This window comes from Halichoeres trimaculatus, unplaced genomic scaffold (genome assembly GCF_033239565.1).
Source record: "Halichoeres trimaculatus isolate MK-OKI-2021-1 unplaced genomic scaffold, fHalTri1.1 fHalTri1_scaffold_22, whole genome shotgun sequence".
Classification (NCBI taxonomy): domain Eukaryota; kingdom Metazoa; phylum Chordata; class Actinopteri; order Labriformes; family Labridae; genus Halichoeres; species Halichoeres trimaculatus.
In genome coordinates, this window is record NW_027437200.1 from 17,518,780 (window position 1) to 17,542,062 (window position 23,283).

Genomic DNA, 23,283 nt, shown 5'->3' on the forward strand with positions numbered 1-23,283 from the left:
GGATGAAACGGCTCACAGAGAAATGCTGTGAAACAGAGGGATTTTCAGAAGGCCTGACTTTATGAACATACTGTTCTTTGGGGGGGAAACGCCACATATATGATTTGGGGACATCAAATTTCTAAATCAATTGACTTTCGAGTTTTTTTAAAAGTATAATATTTCACCTTTTATGTGCAAAGAATGCAAACTTGTCTGAATGAACGGAGCCTTGTGTGTTCACACCAACATTTTTGGCTGCTTGTCATATTACTGATGTCAAAGTAAGATTGCGCTTGTCATTTAAAGGAGCCGCACGGCAGAATTTTTCACGGCGGTAGCTGCTTGCTGTTGTTCAACATCAGTTTAAAGCATGGCACGAACATAATATAAAATCACCATCTAATCAGTCACAAGTGGAGCAAGTGAAAACCAGGTCACAGGCGTTTGTTCAGATCAATGGCACACAGTCTGGTATGAAGCCATCCATGGAAGAATCCAGCGGGAGACTGATAATAAAAGTAACCTGCGCCCCCCGGCGCAAATCTCAGTGTGTTGCTGAAAAAAGTTAGTCTGGAGCCCTGGTGTCATCTCATTCAGATGAAGCAAGAAATGCTTGCATGTTAGGCTAGGCTACGTCTTTACCACAGACTACACTTTTCTGCTATTTTTGCACAGTTTTTTGAACTCACCAGAACAATCTACCACCTTTGCGACATGATCCCTGGCAACATTTTTTTGTTGGTAGCCAAAAAGGTCGGACATTAAAAAGAACAGGATGAGTCTGAACACAATTTGTAAGCTTTTTGGTATCCATGATGGAACTAGGAACCAAAGTTACATGCGTTGTCCTTTAGGGCCCGCTCGGCCAAAGGATATCTCTACTTGATTGGTTGCCATTGCTTGACGCTGAACTGCGTCATAGACAAGCAGCAACCTCCAGTCTAAGAATATGAGACAATGCGGAAGTGCTAAAATCTGCCGTTTCTCGAGTGTCGGCTTGAGACTGGCTCTGGAAGTACCAGAAGACACATACACACCAAGCCAAAAAAACACATTTTCAAAGCAGAATTTAACCTATTTACAGCCTGGTTCAAAAAACATCTCCTGTCTGAGTCGCTTATTTTTCTAACGGCTCCCACTGTACGGGGGTGATTTTTTTTCTAACTCGGCTGTTCAGAGGATATTAAGCTCACTCGTGAGCTCACCCAATCAGAGGCACAGCTCAGGGTCACGTGACCGACAGGCGCCCTTTAGCTGTACGCGAAGCCCTTGCCACTAGCAATATGGCCGCTTTAGCTGATGTGCTTTATTTTTCTGTTTCAGAAACAGACAGGTGACGTCGGGGAGACTACGTCCATGTTTTATACAGTCTATGGTCATAGCTAATTACCATAAACTTTTCATCTGATGCCGCTTTTGATGCTTTGGCCGCTCAGGACACCGGGCTCTCATTGAAAATTGATTAACTTCCGGCGTGCTTGTCGCTTTTGCCTCTCTTGCCTCTTTTGGTGTGAACAAGCAGCTTCTGTTGCCAAAATGCACGTGCATATCATTGTTGACTCTGAACACGTCAATATGTTTTTTATTAGCCTCTTGCTAACATGTATTTAGCCATGGAAGAGGGCCATTTGGTTTTTATTTTTGCTGAACTAGTTACAGTTATCCAGAAGAGAGTTGTTGTTGTGTGTTAACAGCGGGACTACTCCTTGATGTCTTCCAGGACTGTTCTCTGTGTGTTAGTTGTAGTAGGGATTAAAATAATAAAAATAATGAGACATGTGGTCCCACATTTTCTTTGTGAGTTTACTGAACTTAATTACACTCAAGCCCCTTGGCCAAGCCCCCCCCCCAAAAAAAACAAAAAGCACTGGAGCTCTCTTTGATCCCATTGAATCTTTAATCTTTGATCTGTCATTCAGAATGACAGTGTGACAAACAAGATCTTTGCTCTGTCTGTAAATGAACGTGATTCAATCAAAATAAGAAGTAGCTGTGAACAGACCCTGGAAGATAAGCTCTGGGACCATGTAAAAGGGGGAACAGTGTGCTTGAGTGAGTAGCACGGAACGACTTGGAGAGACGCTACGCTCACAAGAACTCATTACACTAGTTTTGATCTGATACGGATACTCACCTTAGTCTACCCCTTTCATCCGGACTATCTGAGCCTCAGAAGATCACAAACATCACCAAAATGTTGATCCATGTAATAACAATATCTGGAAAAATTATCCAGTTATTCGTGGACGAAACCAGCTCGGTGGAAAACTTAAAGATGAAGCTACGGGATATCGAAGGATATCCAGGTAGGATATTCCAGGTATTCAGTCTGCTAGCAAACCTGCAGCCTACATGTAATACTTCTGGTTGTGTCAACACCCTGACAAAGTGAAGTGAGCCTTCTTTATCTGAAAATGACTGTAAGGCCATATATTTGACAGGTGGATGACTGCTGTTTATTGTGGTAGACGAGTCTTTCTGAGGAACAGTTGATCTGTGCTGATATCTGGCTATGAGAATTAGACAAGCCAAAGGAGACCGGGGACAGTTGTAACCTGTTGGACATTTCTGTCTTTGGCTTTTTACTCCTTTAACCCAGTGTGTTGAAACTGCCTTACAAGCTAGCTTTAAGTGCTCCAAACAGCAGAAAGCCTGTTATATCCAAACGTGTAGACATCTTCAACATCCTCGATGGAAAGGATCGACAGGCATACGGTCCTCCAAGTATCCCAGGAGTCGATCGTATACCCAGCTGCAAACGTTCCTGGCTCCCCTTTGCCCAGTTTCCGTGTTGAGAAAATTTGATCAATTGCATTGAGAGACCAGCCGAACAAATCCATGATTTCAGGTTTCAGGTTGATTTCAAAAAGAGGCTCTGACAGTTCAGACAGAGATAGACCAAGAGCAAGCAGGACAGATAGGGAGGAGGGAGCTAGAAGAAAAGTGTCCGCCTTTATTGAAAGCAGGAACATAGAGGTTTTAAATCTCTCTTTCTGTGTTGTAGTGGACCAGCAGCGACTGATCTTTGAAGGCCATCAACTGGAGGACATGATGGTTCTACGTGAAACTGGCATCAAACAGGGGTCAGTAGTGCACTCAGTCTTAAAACTTAGAGGAGGAGGACTTCCTCAGGATGATGAAGGTGGACTGGGTGACCGAAACGTCCAAAACAGGAGTATGGAAGAGCTTGCTAATTTTAGTCACTTACCAGAGGAAGGCATTCGTGTGGATGATGAAGAAGGTGATGGGCGTCGGAACAGCCGAAACAGGAGTGATGAACGACCCAACCACTCTTGTTGTATGCAGTAAAGTATCTGTTTCCCTGCAGGTTTGAATCCCACACCTGAGGCCAGCTGGATTTTCTCTTGGCAAGGTCTTTTCAGGCTTCATTCACTGAGTTGATATCCAGCCTTGTGGTACCACTTATCAGGACTGTGAATGACCTGTGAAATTCCTTCATTAAGGACACATGTTTTTGATTTTTATGCAGAGACTTTATCAAATTTCTAGTTAAGAAAACCCATCAAGGGGATTTTTGTTAACTCACGATATGGACACTAAAACGTTGCTGAATACTCAGCTTTGTTTTTGAAAGGCAAACATCAAATTGGTTTGTTCACAGTGAAACCAATTTGTTGTTGTAGAGGATGTTAATTGTGCTTCCTGGATTTGTCTCAGCCATAGACTGTAAAAAAAATGGACGTCATCTTGCTCGACTCAAAGTGAGGTCGCCACAGAAACTGCTCCCCCTGGTGGCTGGTTACAGTATAGGTCAAAAAATCAGTCTCTCCAGTCATTCAAGATGGGCTGTGGTCAAACTTTAAAAATGAATACTCCTCGTAGAAATGTTTCTCACGTCCGATTGTTGTGGTGATTTGAAGATATTATTTGACTGTCTTGTATTCAAGTCCTCTTTTTCTGAAAAGTTAAGTTTTCATTAGTTATACGAGGTTAAAAACGAGGTTTTAAGTCACGTTTAACGATGATTGGCAGCTGCCGTTCTTGTGTATTTTTTCCGGGGATTGTAAAATATGTTGGGAGCTAGAGTCAAGAAGAGATTAGACTCTAGAAAGAAAAAAATAATGATCATTTTTGTCCCCCGGCTCCATTCACATTCTCCCAGAATCCCTCACAGTCTCTACTGCTTCAATGGCGGCGCCTGTGACAGGGGAATTTTGGCTTCAAGACTGTACAATGATAAATGGCGAAGACACCCTGTTTACTCTGTATACAGTCTATGGTCTCAGCTAAATCTAGGGAGAATTCTTTTTTACGACTTTGTATAAAAAGACAAAAAGTTTATGAACTTAACTAACTTTTGAAACCTTTAAAAGACTTGAAATGTTTTTATTATTGTTATCATTCGTGTTATCAAATACTGTATTATTGTTTTGAATTGACATCTTTTTAAACTTGTCTTTGACGTTCATCAAACCTTTGCACATGTGGATTTAATTTGTTGATTTTATTATTGTCCTGTCTTCTTATTCTGTATTGTTAAGTGACCTTGAGTGTTTTTAAAAAAAACATCTACAAATAAAATGAATCATAATTTTATTATTACAATGTCAATGATGAATATATTACATTTTCTGGGAACTTGGACCTTTATTTAGTATGGTTTTTGTTTGACCTCTAGGTGGTGCTAAAGCTCCTCCTGACCTCTGCTAAACTAACTTTAAAGTCTAAATGTGTCATGACAGATCATCCAGATTTAATCACTTTATAACCAGTCAAGGAAAAACTTTACAATTTTTAGTTTCACTTTCTGATTTCACGTCAGACATTAATATGTTATGCTGAATTTCACCAAGAATGTGGCTTTTTATCACTTTTTAATCCTGCCTTACAGCTTAGCTTAGAACATGATCCCTCAATCCAGTGTTGTAGCCTTAAGAGTTGGTTTCAAAGGATGTTTTTTTTTGTTTCTGAGTGACAGGCTCTCACATGTTTCCTGTTCTTAAAGGTAGGGTCTGCAGGATTTTTCTTTACTCATTAGTAAACACAACATTCAAACTGGGCTCCTCCTCTTTGGTTCAGTGACAGCAGCAGCACACACCCACAACCTATGACCCACTCACCAGCCCAGCATCCCAACCACCTGCAGCATCGCATTTCAGTGAGTGAAAGTCGAGCCAAGCTTCACCTTCGTTTAGGAGAAAGGTTTGTCTGATTGGCGTTTCATTTCACTTTGGTTGTGTTTTTCTTTCTCCATGCTACGTCCAATATACAGTTGTTACTTTGATATGCAGGAACCTGTTTGCATAAGAAATCCAAACAAATCACTTTTAAATGCAGTGAGAAGTTTTATTACTTAAAGAGATTTAACAGAAACCTGTTAAAACTTGTTGCTGCAGTGCAATAAAATCAAGAGGAAGAGTAGGTAATGTTTTTTTTAAAAGCTCTAAGCTACAACAGGAGGAATAAAAGCATGTGCTGGTTTCTCTTTAGTTTCTGTGCCACACAGGTATGGAGGTTTGTCTAGGAGCCACTCCGTCAGTGCAGGGGGTGAAGTAAGAGCTGGTCTTAAGACACACAGGAGTGAGCTTCAGACACACGAAGCAGAACTCGATCTGGCAGCGAGGGCAGATGATGTTCTTACAGCCCGTTTTGTCATGCTCCACCCTCTGGCCGCAGGTGGGACAGGCGCGGATGGAGGGACACGCAATGAGCCCCTGCACCTGAGGCAGCATGGTGATCTTGCAGTCCTTGAGGAGCTGGAGGTCGTGGTTGACGCAGCCATCGTTGTCGCAGTGGTCAGAGCGCGGAGCCCGGCCCTTCCACAGCTTCAGACACTGCCAGCAGAACTGGAACAACTTCTTCTTGTCAGCTGTGCAGACCGTGCACTGCACGTTGAGGTTAGTCGGGTTCTGTCTTTCCACGAAGGTTTGGCAGCCGGGGCACTGTGGGACAGAATATGAGGAACAAACCGTATCAAGGCTTGTTGTCCTGCTTTACACACATGGCTGTTTGAGGTGAAAAAAAAAAAAAAAAAAAACAGGGTCAAAAAATCAGATCAGAGGAACTTTTCCCAAGAAGAACTTTTTGACTGATGGAACCATAGACTGTATATAGAGTAGAGGCTGTGAGGGATTCTGGGAGAATCTGAGTGGAGCCAGGTGACAAAAATAATATTTTTTTTCATTCATATGTCTAATCTCTTCTTGACTCTGCCTCCCGACATATTTTACAATCTCCGAAAGAAATACACAAGAACGGCAGCTGTCAGTCATCGTTAAACCTGACGTAAAACCTTGTTTTTAACTTCTTATAACTAATGAAAACAAAACTTTTCAGAAAAAAGAGGACCTGAATACAAGACAGCCAAATAATTTCTTCAAATCACCACAACAATCAGAAGTAAGAAACATTTCTACAAGGTGTATTAATTTTTTAAAGTTTAACCACAGCCCATCTGGAATGACTGGAGAGACAGATTTTTTTTACCTATACTGCAGCCAGCCACCAGGGGGAGCAGTTTTTGTGGCAACCTCACTTTGACCTGAGCAAGATGACGTCCATTTTTTTTAACAGTCTATGACTGGACCTAGGGTCTAAATTTGGTTCTAGGGTAATAAACCCTGACCTTCTCACATGTAATCAGAACAAAGACTGTTAAAAAAGACGTCCTCTCACTTGGCTCAATGAGGGGTCGCCACAAAAACTGCTCCCCCTGGTGATTGGTAAAAAAAAAAAATCTGTGTCCCTAGTCATTCCAGATGGGCTGTGGTCAAACTTTAAAAATTAAATACACCCTGTAGAAATGTTTGTAACATCAGTATGCTGGAATGGTGCGAAGATATTATCAGGCTGAGTTGTGTTCAAGTCTTTTAAATGAAAAGTTTAATTATTTTCATTACATGGGGGTAAGAAGAGATTGGACCCTCAAAATAAAAAAAGGAAATTACTTTAGTCACCTGGCTCCACTCAGATCCCCCTCTTAGTCTCTACTGCGCAGACTCTGGCTGCACAATGGTGGCGCCTCTGACGGGGCATTTTAACTTCAAAACCGTAAAGTAGTAAAAAGGAGAGCCCAAGCTGTCCACTCCATGTATAGACTATGAATCAGAGCTGTCTACTGTCCTATCCTCTACCTGAATAAAATCAAATAAGCCAAGAAAAATATTTTTGAAAAATGAGTGAAAGATTTATTGAGGAAAATAAACTCATTGGCCTTGTTGTTGGTATAGATAGAATAACCTCCCAGATCCTTCTTGTAAATACTTAGCTTGAGCTAGCATACCATTTAGCCTCACTTTGCATCTTCTTTTTCTTTGCAAAAAGTCAAATACCTGGGGTACATTATCAGAAGTATGCACAAGCTAATTTATTAGCATGTAAATTTCAGATGAATACAGAAAATGTTAAAGCGGAGGTTTTTATAGCCTGCTGTACTCCATTGTACACTGCTCATTAATGGTGCTACTGCAGTAAAGTAAAAATGAAAAAGTTACTGGTAGCTTATAATGATGCTTTTAAAATATTTCTTAAATTACCTCGATGGATGAGTGCAAGTCACATGTATGTTTATAACAATGTGCCCATATTTTACGCTGTTCTTAGAAACTTCATGCTAAAATTCATAGGTCAATTGGTTAATTCACACAATGAAATAATATATCACTTACTCAGCTCTCAATGAGTGACACAAGGTTTACATCCTGCTACTGGAAACATTGGTACAAACGTCTCTTTGTGTTTTAATTGCTGTCAAAATATGAACTGTGTTTTTCCATTTTTTAATTTTCTTTTTATTTATTATCTGTTGTTTTGTTATTGGTACAATTATATGGACAAAAGGGTCTGAAATAAAGTATAAAGTAAAAGTCATCTGTCATAAAGTAACACCACAAAATGACTTTTTTTTTTATTTTTAGCATTGCTCTTTTATGTGCTTAACAAGTCTATACCAAGTGGTTTAAAGATGCTAAAACTGGCACCTTAGCGCTAGGCTAATTGTTTTGAATTGTTAGATTAAGTAGGATTAAACTGCCCACAGCCTCCACTCAGTATATCATCATTACTATCTTTTTCCTGGCTTATTATGTTTTTACTGAGCAAAAGACGGTGGACAGGAAACAGGCTAAGAGTAGAGAGTGACATGTGAGGAAGAGACCACAGGTCTTCAAGAGCTAGCCTCACAGGCGCACAACCTAGCTGCTACACCGGCTAACTATTTAAACTAACAGTCTCCTTCAAACTCTAAACAATACCAGTCTGTCGCCTTTCAATGCCAACTCACAGCTTTGAAATCACAGTATTCAGCTGCAGCCATTCGGGCAATGTTTTCTTCAAAGTACTGCATCTCTTCTGCCGTTAGCACAGCCAGCCGGCGCACTTCCTGATACGACCACAGGGCGTCACACTTTTGGAGCGTCCCCTCAGCCAAAGCCGGGCACTTGAATTTGAACTGGCCCTGGAATTAAAAGACAGATCATGTTACGCTGGTACGAAGCTAGGTGGCAGCAGGTGGCGCCAACGCTACAGTAGAAAGTAGTTTCAATACAGCGGAAATGGGGTTAGTCAGAGAGGAGAGGTTTAGATTTGATGCTGCAGTAATCAAGGAAAGATCAAAGGTTCCTGGTATTCTGTGTTAACAGCAGGACTACTTTTTCATTCCTGTAAGACTGTTTCTGTTATGTTTTATTTTGATTGAAGTTTTTGGTAAAATAATACAAATAAAGAAACCTAGGGTTCCACACTGTCCTTCCTACCATGATAAACAGATGAATAAACTTTATGAGCTTACCATAACCTTATTTAAAAACCTGGCAGCTGAAAATGCCTGAGATTTTTGGTGATCATTCTAGATATATTTATCAATATGAGCAGCCCTAAGGAGGAAAGATTAAATTTTACTCAATAATAAAATGTAAAGGCATGAAAACATAGTTCAGGGGTCTGCAACCTATACTTTTATAAGAGCCATTTTGCCTCAGCTCACCTGGATTACAGTCATTAAGGAGCCACAAATCTGATTTATCTTCACAACAAAGACAAAAACGTGTATGAAATTCTTTGCATTGTAGAATTCTGAAGAATTTTATCCAAGCCGGAAGTTTCCCTGTGTTTATAAAATTGTATATGTGATGTCTTGTTTTTTAGTTTTAATAAATTTGCAAATATTTAAAATGAATTTTGCTAACTTTATTTTTCTTAAAGTTAAAAATAAGCAAAAATTCCAAAAATTTAAAATGTCAAAATTTTGCAAAAAAAAAAATTATTTATATATCATTGTCATTTATAAATTTAAATTTATATATAAAAAATGTTTAAAAAATAACAATAAGTTTAAATAATTTGCAAAAAAAATGTAGATATTCAAAAATTGTGGACATTAAAAAATAAAAAAAAAATTTGCAATATCTCCAAATATTTTAAATTTATTTATTAATTTTCTTGAAAAAAAAAAAAAGATGGTCAAAAAAATTGCTGAGTTGAAAAAAAAATAGCAGGAGGGGATGCATATTTAGTTCAACAAAATGTAATATTTAATGTTTATAGAATTTTACATAAGAGACACGACCTGTAACACTTGTTTTGGAAGAAAATGTAACGCTTGAAAACAGAATTGAATTGACAGAGACACCCTGTATGCGATATGCAAATGTATGCAAATCGCGTAATATTGGCCCCTCGCCTTCCTCATTGCAAAATGGTAACAAAAAGTCGAAACTGAAAAAATACAGAACAAAAATATTCATCAAAAAGGGGAATATTGTGACAAAATTGTGGACCGTTATTGTTAAAACGGTCAAATCCACAAACAACATTCGGTGTCTCTGGTTTAATCTTTATGGAAACGTTACCATGCCAACGGCTGTTTTGATGCCGTTTCAATTTTAACAATCCAAGTGTTTATATTTACAATTTTTATTTTTTTAGTACCAGGGTGTGTTTTTGTTCCCAATACCAAACGTAAAAGTCTTCATTTCGGCTCCAAGTACCTGATCTAGGAGGCTGCGACACCACCCGGTAAGAGACTCAGGAGTAACGGCGTGTCCGCAGGACATCTCCGCCCGGAGACACTTGTCTCCCTCCTCAGGGGCTGAAAAGCACACGGGCAGACATCGGACGCAGCATTACGGTGATACACGAGCAAAAAAACGCATTGAAATTTTTAATGTAACCTTCTGTTGACTGATCATAAGACTGTGCTATTCAACGTTCAAACTTGCATTGATTTCATCATAAGCATCATTGCCAATACAATTTGGAACTCAACAGGAAGTTTTAATTTAAGGATATCTTATGACTTACGAAGTGGATCCAGATCATCCGGCCTGTTGACGAATTTGAGAGTCGTATCTTTGGGGTCGTAACTTTTCTCCCCTTGACCCTGTCTGCTCATTTTGTTTCAGCTCTGTAGACAAACTCCGTCTCTGTTGACCAGAACAACTACCTGCTGCCTCCGTGCTGCCTTCACTGACCTCTCCTAGATTTGTTTTTTTCTGTTGTTGCTTTCAATTTCCTAGCAAAGTTCACAGAAGTCACTTGTGTTTGCAGAGTTGCAGGTCTGGATTCCTCGTCAATATAAATGATCTAAATTTACTCTCAAACACAGGCTTACACAACATGAAGGAACTGACAGACAAATAAATACCGAGCTGTGCTGAAAGTCAGGGGATTTCCAGTAGATGTAAAATGTGTTGAAGGAAATGCATTTGTACAATGCCTTGTTTTTACGATATAATTTTATTAATTAAAAAAGAAAGAAAGAAATGTATTTATTTAGAATTCACTAGTTTTAAGAGATACTCGTTAAAACAGAAAATATTTATTTTTAATTTTCCTGTTCCGAATTTCCCATGACGCTCCGCTGCATCTTTTGCTAATGCTAATCAGAGGTGCAGGTTCCCTTTAGTTTTTGTATGACAACTTTTCTCGTTTTGTTTTCCTTTTTTAACCTCACATTTTGTTCCACCCTGTTTGTGAAATATTTCAGTTACCATTGGCCTCCAGTTGAGACGAAAGTGAAAGTATTTCCTGATCAACTTAACAGCAACACCCTGAACTAAGGAGAGGCATTTACCTCTCAGCCTCAGAGCCGAAAGCAACACCTCCACTTGCAGTCTTTAGAAACAGAAAAACACACCATCATGGGAAAAACCTACCAGGTCGTGGTTCATGGACCGAGAGGGGAGAAGCTGCTCATCGATCTGTGCAACACAGACGAGCAGATGAAGAGCATGACGGTCTTGCAGCTAAAGGAGAAGATAGCAGAGAGGCTTCCAGAGACCGCAGGTACAGTGAACGCAACCTTTGAATTCAAGTTTTCTTTGTCATTTTTCAGGGTAATATGTTCTACTTTTGCCTGTAAAGCCCTGATTATAGCATTTCATTCAAGTAACCACAATTTATATACATGGAGTGCTTCAAGTGAAAAAATAGTTTCTTATTGTGCTTGATAACTCCATATGTTAGATATGGTATATGCTGATATGTCTTGATATGTATGCTGAAGATGCAATATTCAATTAAAACAATAACTAATCAAGAGTTGTTTAAAAAAAAAAAAAAAAAAAAAGTTAGTACTGAAAATTAATTTTGTCCAATTTTTTGATACTTTTTAACTGTCATGATTCAAATCACAGGGGGTGTTTTCATCTACATTTCTATTTACAGTCTGGTAGATGATGACCTTTAACTTTTTCTATGTGTGTGTGTGTGTGTGTGTGTGTGTGTGTGTGTGTGTGCGTGCAGGAGTGGAGGCCATGCGTCTGATCTTCACGGACAAGGAGCTGAACAATGACTCTGAGAAGTTGTCCACCTACGGGGTGCAGCACATGTCAGTCATCATGATGGTGCTGCGGGTGAAGGGAGGACTAACCGCCTGACAGAGACCAGCTCCTCCTCCTGCTGTTGTTCCTGCTGCACTCATGCAGACTCCTGGAACTGTTTGCACAGATTAGTGCCAGTGTTTGGCAATTACACTTTTGATATTTTTGTGTTTTTCTCATGTTTGAAAAGTCTGTTTTTGTTATTGTAAAAATAAAAACTCTAAAGTCATGTCAGTGATTATGTTATAGCTGCTTTTAACACACTTACAAATAACATTTACAGCCATTATGGCCACTTACATTGTACTGTAGGGGTGTGGGCACCAGGGGCTGATCCCAGGCTCACTTACTTTCTGACCTCAAACTTTTCCTTGAAAAAAAATCATTAAAAAAATCATTTTAAAGAGAAAAATATTACAATTTTATAACTATATGTTCATTTTCTTATTGTTAGATGCCCTGCTTTTTTTAACTGAGCCTAGTTTGGCAATCTTTAGCCTGTTAGTAAAAAAGTTGATACCTTTGAGAGCCATTGCCATCTGTTGCACTAACATTTTGTCAACTATTCAAGTATCAATGCAGCCAATCTGCTTTAAAACATACATAGTAACAGCACTATATTTATATTTATTTAGTAATAGTTATTCAATAACTTTTTAATTAAAGGCCCACCAAAAATTGGTTTGGAGGGTTGAAATCCTGGCTGAGTAGTTTTTATAATTTTTTGATACATATTAAATTGTTTTGTTTATGTTATAAATAATCCCATTCCATCATTTATAACAATCAATGTTTTTAATACACTATTATCATACTGTTTACAGCTAGTAATAAAAACGACACACTTTCTTCTCTAAACTGCTGTATTCTGTGAAATCTGTTTATGATTTACGCTTGACAGGGAGTCAGCAAAAAAAAATAAATATGTGGCCAGTTTAGTTTTCGTTTCCTTGTCAGTCATGTGAGGCATCTCTAAAGTTCGAAAACTCCGACGCACCCTGAACGCAGCATTCCTAGCTAGGCGACCGTTACGTGAAAGAGAAAGTGTAGTTGTTATTTTAAACAGATGGGTTTAGTTTGAAATAAATAAAAAAAAAAACAGAGTGAAACTTGTTGTAGGATGAGTCAGAAAACTGACGTTCGCCTCTAGGGTTCTAATTTATTTTAGTTTTTCAGTTTTTACATAGTGGTTGATTTCTGGTCAAATCCTCTGCAGACGTTAGAAGCACAGATGCTAATTGAAAAGACACCGGTAGGAGGATAAAATGAGTTACTTCAGGAAGCCAGGTAACATTCCTCCAGTAAAATGATAAAATAATGCACTGAATAAAGAAAGCTGTGTTATTTACATGTGTTAAATCTTTAACAGTTAAGTACAAAGGCTTGATAAACCAGGGAGCGACCTGTTACCTGAACAGTGTGCTGCAGGTGCTTTTTATGACCGAAGACTTCAGAGAAGCTGTAGAAAGGTTTGTTGCACACACTTGTAATACCATAAATATTTCAAATTACTCAATTTAAGTTTACTAACCACTGTATCTTAACTTTATCAAGGTACACTGAAACTAAGTTCATCGATTATAAGCTTAAAAGCCTGTTTGATAAATTGAAGTATCAAACCACAGACACCACTGACATCACCAAAAAGCTGGACATCAAACAAGGTAGAGATCAACACAGAGAGTAACAGAGGCAACCAAACGTTTGTTTTTAAAAGATCTGATCTGCTTCTTCAAAAACATAATGTGAGCTTTATAACCTGGTGTTTCAGTGAATGAGCAACAAGATGCTGCAGAGTACTTTGAGAAGATCTTAAACCTAACCAGCCGTAAAGCATCAAAGGTATCCTTAATATTAATTTAAAACAAACCCACAATGTATTCTATTATTATTATTATTATTGATTTGTTTCTGGGATTTGTCTGTTTCAGATCTTCCATGGACAGCTGACTCACAGTACTTTATGTTTAGGATGTGATACACGCACAGACACAGACGGGAAGTTCTGGCATCTTCCTCTAACTCTGGCTGACTCCTGGGGCGAGTACAGTGTGGTATGTGTCTTAACGCAGGAGTAAATCAAGTTTTAAAGGCCTGTCTGTTTGTCCTTCAAGTGGTGAAATTGTTCATTGAGATTTGTTTTGGTATTTCATGGCATTTGTTGTTTTTGATGCTCTGGTTTTATCAGGTGAATGGCATCAAGGAGTATTTCAAAGCTTCAACTTTCAGAGGAGAAAACCAGATATACTGTGAGCAATGTGACGACAAATGTGATGCCACTATTGTGAGTAAGGCTTAAAGCAAAAACTGTTAGCTCTTTTTTTTAATGTTTTCTTTGAGTCATAATCTGTTTTGATTTCCTTTTTGCCGGGTTGATTTACAAGGGGTGGGAGAAAAAAATGGAAAGTCTATTTATAATTTTTTTTTTTATTTGACAATATCAAAATCTGGATTCTTTGTCATTTTTTTTTTTCAAAATTGAAATTATTCATTTCATAGAACTTTTAATAGAACTTTATTGCCATTGAAACAAGTACAATGAAATTGAAGAATAATAAAATATTAAATAATATTTCAAAAATATTAAAATAATAATAATAAATAAATAAATATAAAAATAATAAATTTATAAAAGCAAATAAATATACACCAAATAAATAAAAATAATGAATTTACAAACTGGATTTTAAAAAAAAGTCACCATTTTTCTCCAGCAGGGGGTGAAATGTTTCTCTCTGACTCACATGATGTGTATTTTATAGAAAAATATGGCTCCTGATATAATCTGTAGACTTTATTATCATCATCATCATTTACCCTTTTCCCATGGTCTGGTGTAAAAAAAGCAAAGTAAAATCGCCAAAATCGGAAATATTGAAGAATCACAATTTAAATTGAATTCGCACCCCATGAATCGTAACAGACTTGATTCACGAGAATAGCATATTGTCAGGAAGTGTTCAAAATGTGATAAAGAAAAAGTGGTTAAATTTTGGAGGTGATCTGGATCACCGTCTGGATCCAGGATTCTTTTAAAGGATTCTTTGTCATTGTGAGATAGGGCTGTTTACACCATATGTGTATATAACTCCATGATAAATGGTCGGATTGCTTTGCTAAACAATACAAGACAAGGTCACCATAATTTCTGACAGATGTAAAAGTACGATCCAGATCCTGGCAATATTCTGGATACTAAGATCTGGAATATGAAATATGTTCTGGGTCATCATCATTTTCAACACTGTCAGGAAACAAATTATCGTACAAACCTGCAACTAACACCAAATTGTAGCAGACAGTCTGCTGAAAGGGAGTAAAACATTAAAGTAGGACTAAAGTGTTGGTGACAATCACAATATGCTTGGTGGAGGTCTGCGCTCTCTGAGTGCTTTTCTAGTTCATGATACTTCTGGTATATGACCTTTTGAAATAAAAGCATCTATCCTTGTAAAATAATTTGAAGAAGACAGCAGAAGACTCTTCAAAGTAACCTCAAATCAACAACAGCAAACTGTTTGAGTTACAGTTGAATTCTGATATTGTTTCCCTATGATTCTTTTTTTCTTATTAAGCAATGTTTAATGAAGCATCATCCAGAGGTTCTGACTCTGCTCCTGAAGAGGTTTGAGCTCGACTACGATTCAATGACTTACTTCAAAATCAACTGCACTGTCCGCATCCCTCACACCTTACAGATACCAGAGGTAGGTAAATCTATACCATTAATGAAAAGCTTTTTGGATTATTCTGTCTGTTCCTTATTTAAATGTGTTGTTTCCATCGGTGGTCAGAATCAGACGTATGAACTGTACGCGGTTGTGGAGCACTTCGGAGATCTTGAAAGTGGGCATTACACTGCGTGTATCAAGTCTCAGGAGGAGGACAGATGGTTTAAGTTCGATGATGCTCGGGTCACTGAGGTGAGTCTGATTTCTTTGAACTCAGTGTTAGCTTAGGTTGATCATTACGCTGCAGAAACTCCTCGTCTCTAATGACATTATTTTCACTTACAGCTTGAATTCCAGCCGTTCCAGTCACAAAACTTTGAGAGGTGAGTCTAAACTATCTGAGTGAAAAGGTATACGTCCATCACTTAAGTATACCTGATAGGTGAGGATGCAGAGTTTATTTCTCTGTGCTACGACCACAACTTCAAGGTGATTCTCTTACTCGGGCCGACAGGAAATCAAGTTTACATCATAGGCTTGTGTTATCATCACTCGTCAACAAACGTAACTGACTTATAATAAAAACTTTCTTTCCAAAAGGGTTTGATAAAAACAACAAAACACTATCTCAGTTTAAGGTTAGAAACCATCTATCATCTACAGCAGTGATTCTCAACTGATGAGTTACTGGTCATTTCCTTAAAGGTCCCATATTCTGCTCCTTTTCTTCAGTTGGATCATTGATGTCTTCATGAAATGGTAGTAACATGTTTTGGTCCAAAAAGCCAATAAATCAAGCACAGCAGCATTGTTTCCAGGCTCTCATAGCCCCTCTGTTCAGAACGCTCTGATTTAGTGGGCGTGGCCTTCATATGTAAATGAGTCACTGCTGATCCCGCCCCACTCTTCAGCGTCACTGAGAGCGGCGCCACGAGCTCTGAGTGCACAATGTTTAGAAAACACTGGGCTCGTTTACTGTAACATTACAGGCTAAAACAACAGGCTAACTGCGGCTAAAGTTAGCATCCTGAAGCTAACACAGAGACAGGGGGGACACTGAGGAAAAGCTCTTACATATGCTCCACAGCACACAGCATTTAAAATACTCACATTTCCAGGGTCTGAGGTTTGTTGGTGGATGGTTGGTAATGCGCCTGGATTCAGGACCAGTCTATTCACTAGCCCTCTGTTGTACTGTCCAAAGTTGGAAAAGCAGTCGGCCGTGAAGTGACTAGCACACACATGCACAGTTTTACTGAGTGTAGCTGGAACATTTCCTTGATAAATGAACTCTAGCCACTTAGTCTTGTCTTCTTCCGAGATGGGAAGCTTGTGCATGGAAATATGTGGCTGTTTACAGCCAAAAACAGAGCAGTGATGGCTCTTCAACTTTGGCATTCTCCTCCCCGCTGCTGGAGAGGGGCTATGGGGGTATCTGCTCCATTGGACCAATCAAGTCCTCTATGTAGCCAACATGGCGACCATTGAGTGTGAGAAGTGTCCAGTGTCCAAACACAACTTTTTGACTGTTTTGAGTTTGCCAACTGAGAAGTCAAAGTGCAGTGTGTTTTTCTATCCTGTCAGTGTGAATGCACTTGACTCAAAACTGCAAATGTAAGTACAAAAGAAAGGGGAACAGCCTTCGCTTTCATGTGCTATTTTAGCACAGCGAAATGCAAGTACAATATGGATTTCTCAAACTGAGATATCAATTTGAAATTTTTTTTGCAAAGTCTGACCAGTTGAGAATCAGTTTACTACTGCTCTCCAGTCCATTATATCTTTAAAACCTCAAAGGACCAGGCCCTCAGGTGGCACTGCATTAAAAACAGGCTTGACTCTGTAGTGGAAGTCACTGCATCGGATCAAATTTGAATCCAAAAGGCAATTTGGTGCTGCATCTACAGACTGTGGTCAAACTGTAGCGTAAAAAGAAGAAAACCAAATATGATCTAGCAAAAACCTCTCTTTATCCAAATTTGACATTCTTTTTGGAAATCATGGATGTTACTTCCTCTGTAGCCAAGAGGAGCAAAATTACCTTTCATCCTGCTCTTTCTATCTCTACAGATCGGACAGTGCTTATCTCCTCTTCTACAGGAAAAAGAGCGGTAAGATGGCAAATCTTTCGTTTTATGAAGTGTCTTTAGTATGAAGAGAGAATGAATGAATTTATGTCACTGTCAACTCTTTCCCAGTGCCTCCTCCAGAAACTCAGAGACCAGAAAACATCAGGGAGGAGTTCGCTCCTGGAGGCTGTTCACCCTCAACCAGTGATGTCGACCAGCGTGAGGACGCTGTCATGGTGAACGGAGGAGAGGAGACTGAAGAGAAAGCAGAACCAGGGATCAACATGAAAGTGGTTGACAAAGACAGAGTCAGTGTTTGCTCTGAGGAAGAGGTGAAACTGCCTGAACCTCACTGTCAGGACCTGGAGATTAGAGATTATTTCATGCAGGGCAACCATGAGGAGAATGATGAAAGTGATGATTCCCATCTTCAAATTCAAGACAGAGAGAAGGAAGAGGTGAAAACACCAGATGAAGAGGAGGCAGAAGAGAAAGACCACGTGTCTGGAGAACGTCCACGTGAGGAGAGTGAAAGACAGAACGTCAAGATAATGAGACAAGGGTGTGCTCAAGAAGTCTGTGTGAATACGCTGATAGAAAATGAAGGGAATGCAATGGAGGGAAAGAGGGAAAAGGACAGGAGAGGATGGGATCAGGGCATGAGAGTAGATCCAGCGGGAAAACAGGAAGGCGGAGGAGACACCGAATCTTACAGAGAAGTCAAACAGGAAGCTGAGAAAAAGGTGAGAGGAGAAGAAGTAAAGTCAGGACCAGATGAAGAGGAATCAAGGAGCAGGAAGCCGTTGACAAAGTTAGACCTCGATGAGAAGATCCAGGACAAAGGAGCACAAAACAGGCCAAAAGATTACCAAGGGAGAAGTAGCGGATATGAAAGTCGTGAACAACACAGAGTAGAGAAGGAACATAAGTCACACCAAGCTACAGACGAGAGGAGCTCAGATGATAACAGTCAGGAAGGCGCATACCGTGTGCGTGTATTTGTTTCTGCAGCAGAGACGCAGAGGAGGAGACACTCTGACGCTCAGGACAGAGGCAGGTCTTCTCACAGTCAGGGAGCATTAGTCAGGAGCAGAAGTTTACCAGAGAGACAGAAAGAAGTCAGGAAAAGTGAGAAACAGGTTGAACCTGATGGAGGTATTGAGGAAGAAAAGCAGCATTTAAAAGAGTCGGGAATATGTAAAGAGGAAGAGGAGAATAAACCCGAGGTAGAAGAGATGACACTTGAAACTCCAACAAGAGGAAACAGGAAAAGAAAAAGTACCACTGATGTGTTGGAGTTATTTCGATGTATTAATTTACGCTCAAAGCCCAAGAAGGTAAAAATAACACCAGGTGTTCTGAGGCATGAGAGAAAAGCAAAGAAACGCAGCAAGGATAAAAAAAAACGTGTTAAACCTCGGCCGTTTTTTAGTTGCTCAAGGAAAAACCAGACTTCAGAGTCAGAGTCGGACTAAGACACAGTTAATTCATGACCTTGGATTGGGAGATCCACATGGTCGACTGTGTTTGTTTTTATGAGTAAACTTAAGCGGCTAACAATCTGTTAGCAATCCAGTAGCATGAGCTTAGCATGTTGTCTCCATTTATCATATTAAAGTGCACTACAAAAACTTGTGATGTGAAAATCTTGTCTATAGGTTGATTTAAATACTGACCCACCAAAGAGTGACACCACCCAAGTCCTCATTTGTTTTACCTGTTTAATTGGACTTTAAGGGGACCATACTCCAAAAACAGCTGAGCTGAAGACCAGATACTCACTGTCGTAGGGTCACCCTGCGCTAAAGGCAAATTAGCCTTTAGCTCAAGCTGTATCACTCTATAACACAGGGGCTAAACTGTTTGTGCTAATGTTCATTCCAACCCACAGTCAGCAGTTATTCTGCAGTGGTCTGTTCAAACTTGAGAGTCTATCAATAAAATGAAGAGTGAGGTTACGTTAGCTCTGATTGGTAGATGACTGGCAGGACATAACCAGGATTCACTGACGTTACACATTACGGAAATGTCTTAGAGCACCGGGCTGCCAGCTGCGCTAAATATAAATGGCTATAAACTACTTACAAACTGACAGTGTTTACTTATTGTTACGTTAGCCTACAGATACGTCAGTGCACCGAGCTGCCGATAGCACTACATATAGCCAACTACTACAACGTTAACTTGATGTCACGTTTCAAACCGTAGCGCTACGTAACCGTACTGATAGATACCTTACCTCAGCACATTGTATTCAGTAAAAATTTGTTTTGATCCGATCTCATTAAAAGTAATTTGCAACAGTGTGGAGACTCCAGGCCACAAGGTGGCGACGGAATGCAATTAAAACAGATCCTCCTAGTACTATCTTTAATTCTGCCTTGGAGATTTGAAAATATGTTAAAATTGAGGTCATATAGCATAGTATGTAATCTCACAATCCAATGTTGGAGTACAATTTTTCAGAGTCAGTTACAAAGGATTTGGTTTGTATTTAGAAAAAGGCTCTTGTATATTTTTTATCTTAAGGAGGGAGTATTGTGGAGATTTTTAGTCTATTTGCTGTACTTCTACCCCTACAGCTGCTTTACTTGATGTACAGCCAAAACAAATCTGTGTTTTTCTCATAATGGTGTTTCACAAAATCAGTCTGAAACACTTCATCAGTCTAGTGAGGACTGCTTGAATATCTTGTAAAGATCTTGTCGTATTTTTAGAATGGACTGTCAAACATACAGAGATTATTTTCATATGCAGGAACCTGTTTGCACAAGAAATCAAAGCAAATCACTTTTTAATGCACAGAGAAGTTTTATTACTTAAAAACAACTTGAACGACAGTGAAAAAGAGATTTAACAGTTAACTGTCTGTTAAAACTTGTTGCTGCAGTGCAATAAAATCAAGAGGAAGAGTAGGTAATGTTTTTTAAAAGCTCTACGCTACAACAGGAGGAATAAAAGCATGTGCTGGTTTCTTTTTAGTTTCTGTGCCACACAGGTATGGAGGTTTGTCTGGGAGCCACTCCGTCACTGCAGGGGATGAAGTAAGAGCTAGTCTTAAGACACTCAGGAGTGAGCTTCAGACACACGAAGCAGAACTCGATCTGGCAGCGAGGGCAGATGATGTTCTTACAGCCCGTTTTGTCGTGCTCCACCCTCTGGCCGCAGGTGGGACAGGCGCGGATGGAGGGACACTCAATGACCCCCTGCACCTCAGGGAGCACGGTGGTCCTGCAGTCCTTGAGGAGCTGGAGGTCGTGGTTGACGCAGCCATCGTTGTCGCAGCGGTCAGAGCGCGGAGCCGGGCCCTTCCACAGCTTCAGACACTGCCAGCAGAACTGGAACACCTTCTTCTTGTCAGCTGTGCAGACCGTGCACTGCACGTTGAGGTTAGTCGGGTCCTCTCTTTCCACGTAGGTTTTGCAGCCCGGGCACTGTGGGACAGAATGTGAGGAACAAACTGTGTCAGGCTTGTTGTCCTGCTTCACTTACATCACTTACATGGCTGTTTGAGGTATAAAAAAAAAAAAAAAAAAAAAAACAGGGTCAAAAAACAGATCAGAGGAACTTTTTTTATTGGGGTCTAAATTTGGTTCTTGGGTAATAAACCCCGACCTTTTCACAGGAGACCCTGTAGTTTAATAATTTAGGAATTTCTTTCTGAATATAGTTTTTAAGTAATTTTTCTAATCAATTTCTTAACAGTTGTCTTTAACCTGCAATATGCCCTTTAAACTCTAAACAATACCAGTCTGTTGCCTTTTAACACCAACTCACAGCTTTGAAATCACAGTATTCAGTTGCAGCCATCTGGGCGATGTTTTCTTCAAAGTACCGCATCTCTTCTGCCGTTAGCACAGCCAGCCGGCGCACTTCCTGATACGACCACAGGGCGTCACACTTTTGGAGCGTCCCCTCAGCCAAAGCCGGGCATTTGAATTTGAACTGGCCCTGGAATTAAAAGACAGATCATGTTATACTGGTACAAAGCTATCAACTGCTTTAACAGCTGCAAATACGCATCATGAGCCAACACCACCTATGACGTCAGCTTTTAGGACCTCCGTGTCATATTTTTTATGCTTTCACCGCAAATTTATGGAGAAGTGAGAGTGCCAAATTACAAAAATAAATCTATAAAAGAAGAAAATTAATAAATGAGTAAATAAATAAATATATATAAGAATCTATAAAAGAATAAATAAATAAATTTAAAAAATATAAGAATCTGTAAATGAATAAAAAAATGAAGTAAAAATAAATTAATAAAAAAATATATAAAAGAATCTATAAATTAATAAAAAATGAATCAATAAAATATATAATAATCTATAAAAGAATAATCAAAAAAGAATCAATAAATACATCATATTAGAATTAATAAAATAATTAAAAAATGAATTTATAAATAAATTGTATAACCCTTCTTTGTTTCTTTCTTTCTTTATTCATTTACTTATTTATTTATTAAGCAATTTCCTATTTTTTTTATTTTTCTTAATATTTCTGTTTTTATTTGCCTTTTCTTTTGTGGATTCTTATATAATTTATTTATTAATTCATTTTTTATTTATTCTCTCATAGATTCTTATATATTTTTTATTTATTATTTCATAGATTCTTATATAATTCATTTATTCTTTTTATAGATTCTTATATAATTCATTTATTTCATTTAGAGATTTATTTTTGTAATTTGGCACTCTCACTACTCCATACAAATTGCCACACAAGAAGAAATTGTGCTAAGACCAGCAGGTGGCGCTAAGCTTCGGTAGAAAGTAATTACCATAGAGGGGAAGTTGGGTCAGTCAGAGAGGAGAGGAAAATTGTGTTTATGTGTTCAGACTTGTGTTTAAGAGTTGGAAAAGTTAAAAGATATAGCACACATGTCCTAAACAAGCTGAATAGTTTAACAGGAAACACCGGTGAAAATTTGAAGGCTGTTTTGATGCAGTTTCAATTTTTCATAATCCAAGTATTTTATTGCCAATGTTTCTTTTCTCAGTTCTAGGATGTGTTTCCACCGCTAAAATTGTATTCAATGCCAAATCGAAAAGTCAGAAGTACCAAAAAGTTCATAATTACCTGATCCAGGAGGCTGCGACACCACCCGGTAAGAGACTCGGGAGTAACGGCGTGTCCGCAGGACATCTCCGCCCGGAGACACTTGTCTCCCTCCTCAGGGGCTGAAAAGCAGAAGGGCAGGCATCAGACTCAGCATTACGGTGATACACGAGCAAAAAAACGCATTGAAACTATTAATGTAACCTTCTGTTGACTGATCATAAGTCAGAGCAGTTCAATGTCTCCATTTGCGTTAATTTAATTATAATCATCATTGAAAATACTATTTGGAACTCAACAGGAAGTTTTAATTTAAGGATATCTTATGACTTACGAAGTGGATCCAGATCATCCGGCCTGTTGACGAATTTGAGAGTCGTATCTTTGGGGTCGTATCTTTTCTCCTCTTGACCCTGTCTGCTCATTTTGTTTCAGCTCTGTAGACAAACTCCGTCTCTGTTGACCAATATAACTACCTGCTGCCTCCGTGCTGCCTTCACTGACCTCTCCTAGATTTGTTTTTCTGTTGTTACTTTCATTTTCACAGAAAACTTCCCAGAAGTCACGTGTGTTCGCAGAGTTGCAGGTCTGGATTCCTTGTCTATAAAGTAATCTAAATTTATCCTCAAACACATGATGTTTGAAAAAAAAGTAGCTTTTGGCTGGGCTCACACAATGTGAAAAACCTGTCAGACAAATAAATACCGAGCTGTG

General features: G+C 39.0%; 4 protein-coding genes across 6 annotated transcripts; 2 read left to right on the forward strand and 2 right to left on the reverse strand.

Moving 5' to 3' along the window:
- Positions 1-5,367: 5,367 nt before the first annotated feature.
- Positions 5,368-11,186, reverse strand: LOC141784564 (putative E3 ubiquitin-protein ligase RNF144A). Of its 2 annotated transcripts, none has more exons than XM_074662410.1 (4): positions 11,097-11,186; positions 9,930-10,030; positions 8,225-8,398; positions 5,368-5,885 (listed from the first exon to the last, which is right to left on the reverse strand). In XM_074662410.1, exons 2-4 carry the CDS (start codon positions 9,993-9,995, stop codon positions 5,430-5,432), a joined length of 696 nt encoding a protein of 231 aa, XP_074518511.1. In that variant the 5' UTR covers positions 9,996-10,030; positions 11,097-11,186; the 3' UTR covers positions 5,368-5,429. The 2 variants fall into 2 exon arrangements, with proteins under 2 accessions (XP_074518511.1, XP_074518510.1); XM_074662409.1 differs by lacking the exon at positions 11,097-11,186 and adding an exon at positions 10,243-10,402.
- LOC141784566 (uncharacterized) lies at positions 5,760-11,869 on the forward strand. 2 transcript variants are annotated; one of them, XM_074662413.1, is made up of 3 exons: positions 5,760-5,840; positions 10,928-11,226; positions 11,686-11,869. In XM_074662413.1, exons 2-3 carry the CDS (start codon positions 11,082-11,084, stop codon positions 11,817-11,819), a joined length of 279 nt encoding a protein of 92 aa, XP_074518514.1. In that variant the 5' UTR covers positions 5,760-5,840; positions 10,928-11,081; the 3' UTR covers positions 11,820-11,869. The 2 variants fall into 2 exon arrangements, with proteins under 2 accessions (XP_074518514.1, XP_074518515.1); XM_074662414.1 differs by lacking the exon at positions 5,760-5,840 and adding an exon at positions 9,879-9,957.
- A 3,477-nt stretch (positions 11,870-15,346) lies between these two features.
- On the forward strand, positions 15,347-18,977 carry LOC141784513 (uncharacterized). Its single transcript, XM_074662352.1, has 5 exons — positions 15,347-15,469; positions 15,557-15,685; positions 15,779-15,816; positions 17,504-17,544; positions 17,632-18,977. The coding sequence occupies exons 1-5, from the start codon at positions 15,347-15,349 to the stop codon at positions 18,975-18,977; spliced, it is 1,677 nt and encodes a 558-aa protein (XP_074518453.1).
- Positions 18,978-20,397: 1,420 nt separating this feature from the next.
- On the reverse strand, positions 20,398-23,222 carry LOC141784321 (E3 ubiquitin-protein ligase DDB_G0292642-like). Its single transcript, XM_074662134.1, has 4 exons — positions 22,904-23,222; positions 22,591-22,691; positions 21,280-21,453; positions 20,398-20,936 (listed from the first exon to the last, which is right to left on the reverse strand). Exons 1-4 carry the CDS (start codon positions 22,992-22,994, stop codon positions 20,481-20,483), a joined length of 822 nt encoding a protein of 273 aa, XP_074518235.1. The 5' UTR covers positions 22,995-23,222; the 3' UTR covers positions 20,398-20,480.
- Positions 23,223-23,283: the final 61 nt, after the last annotated feature.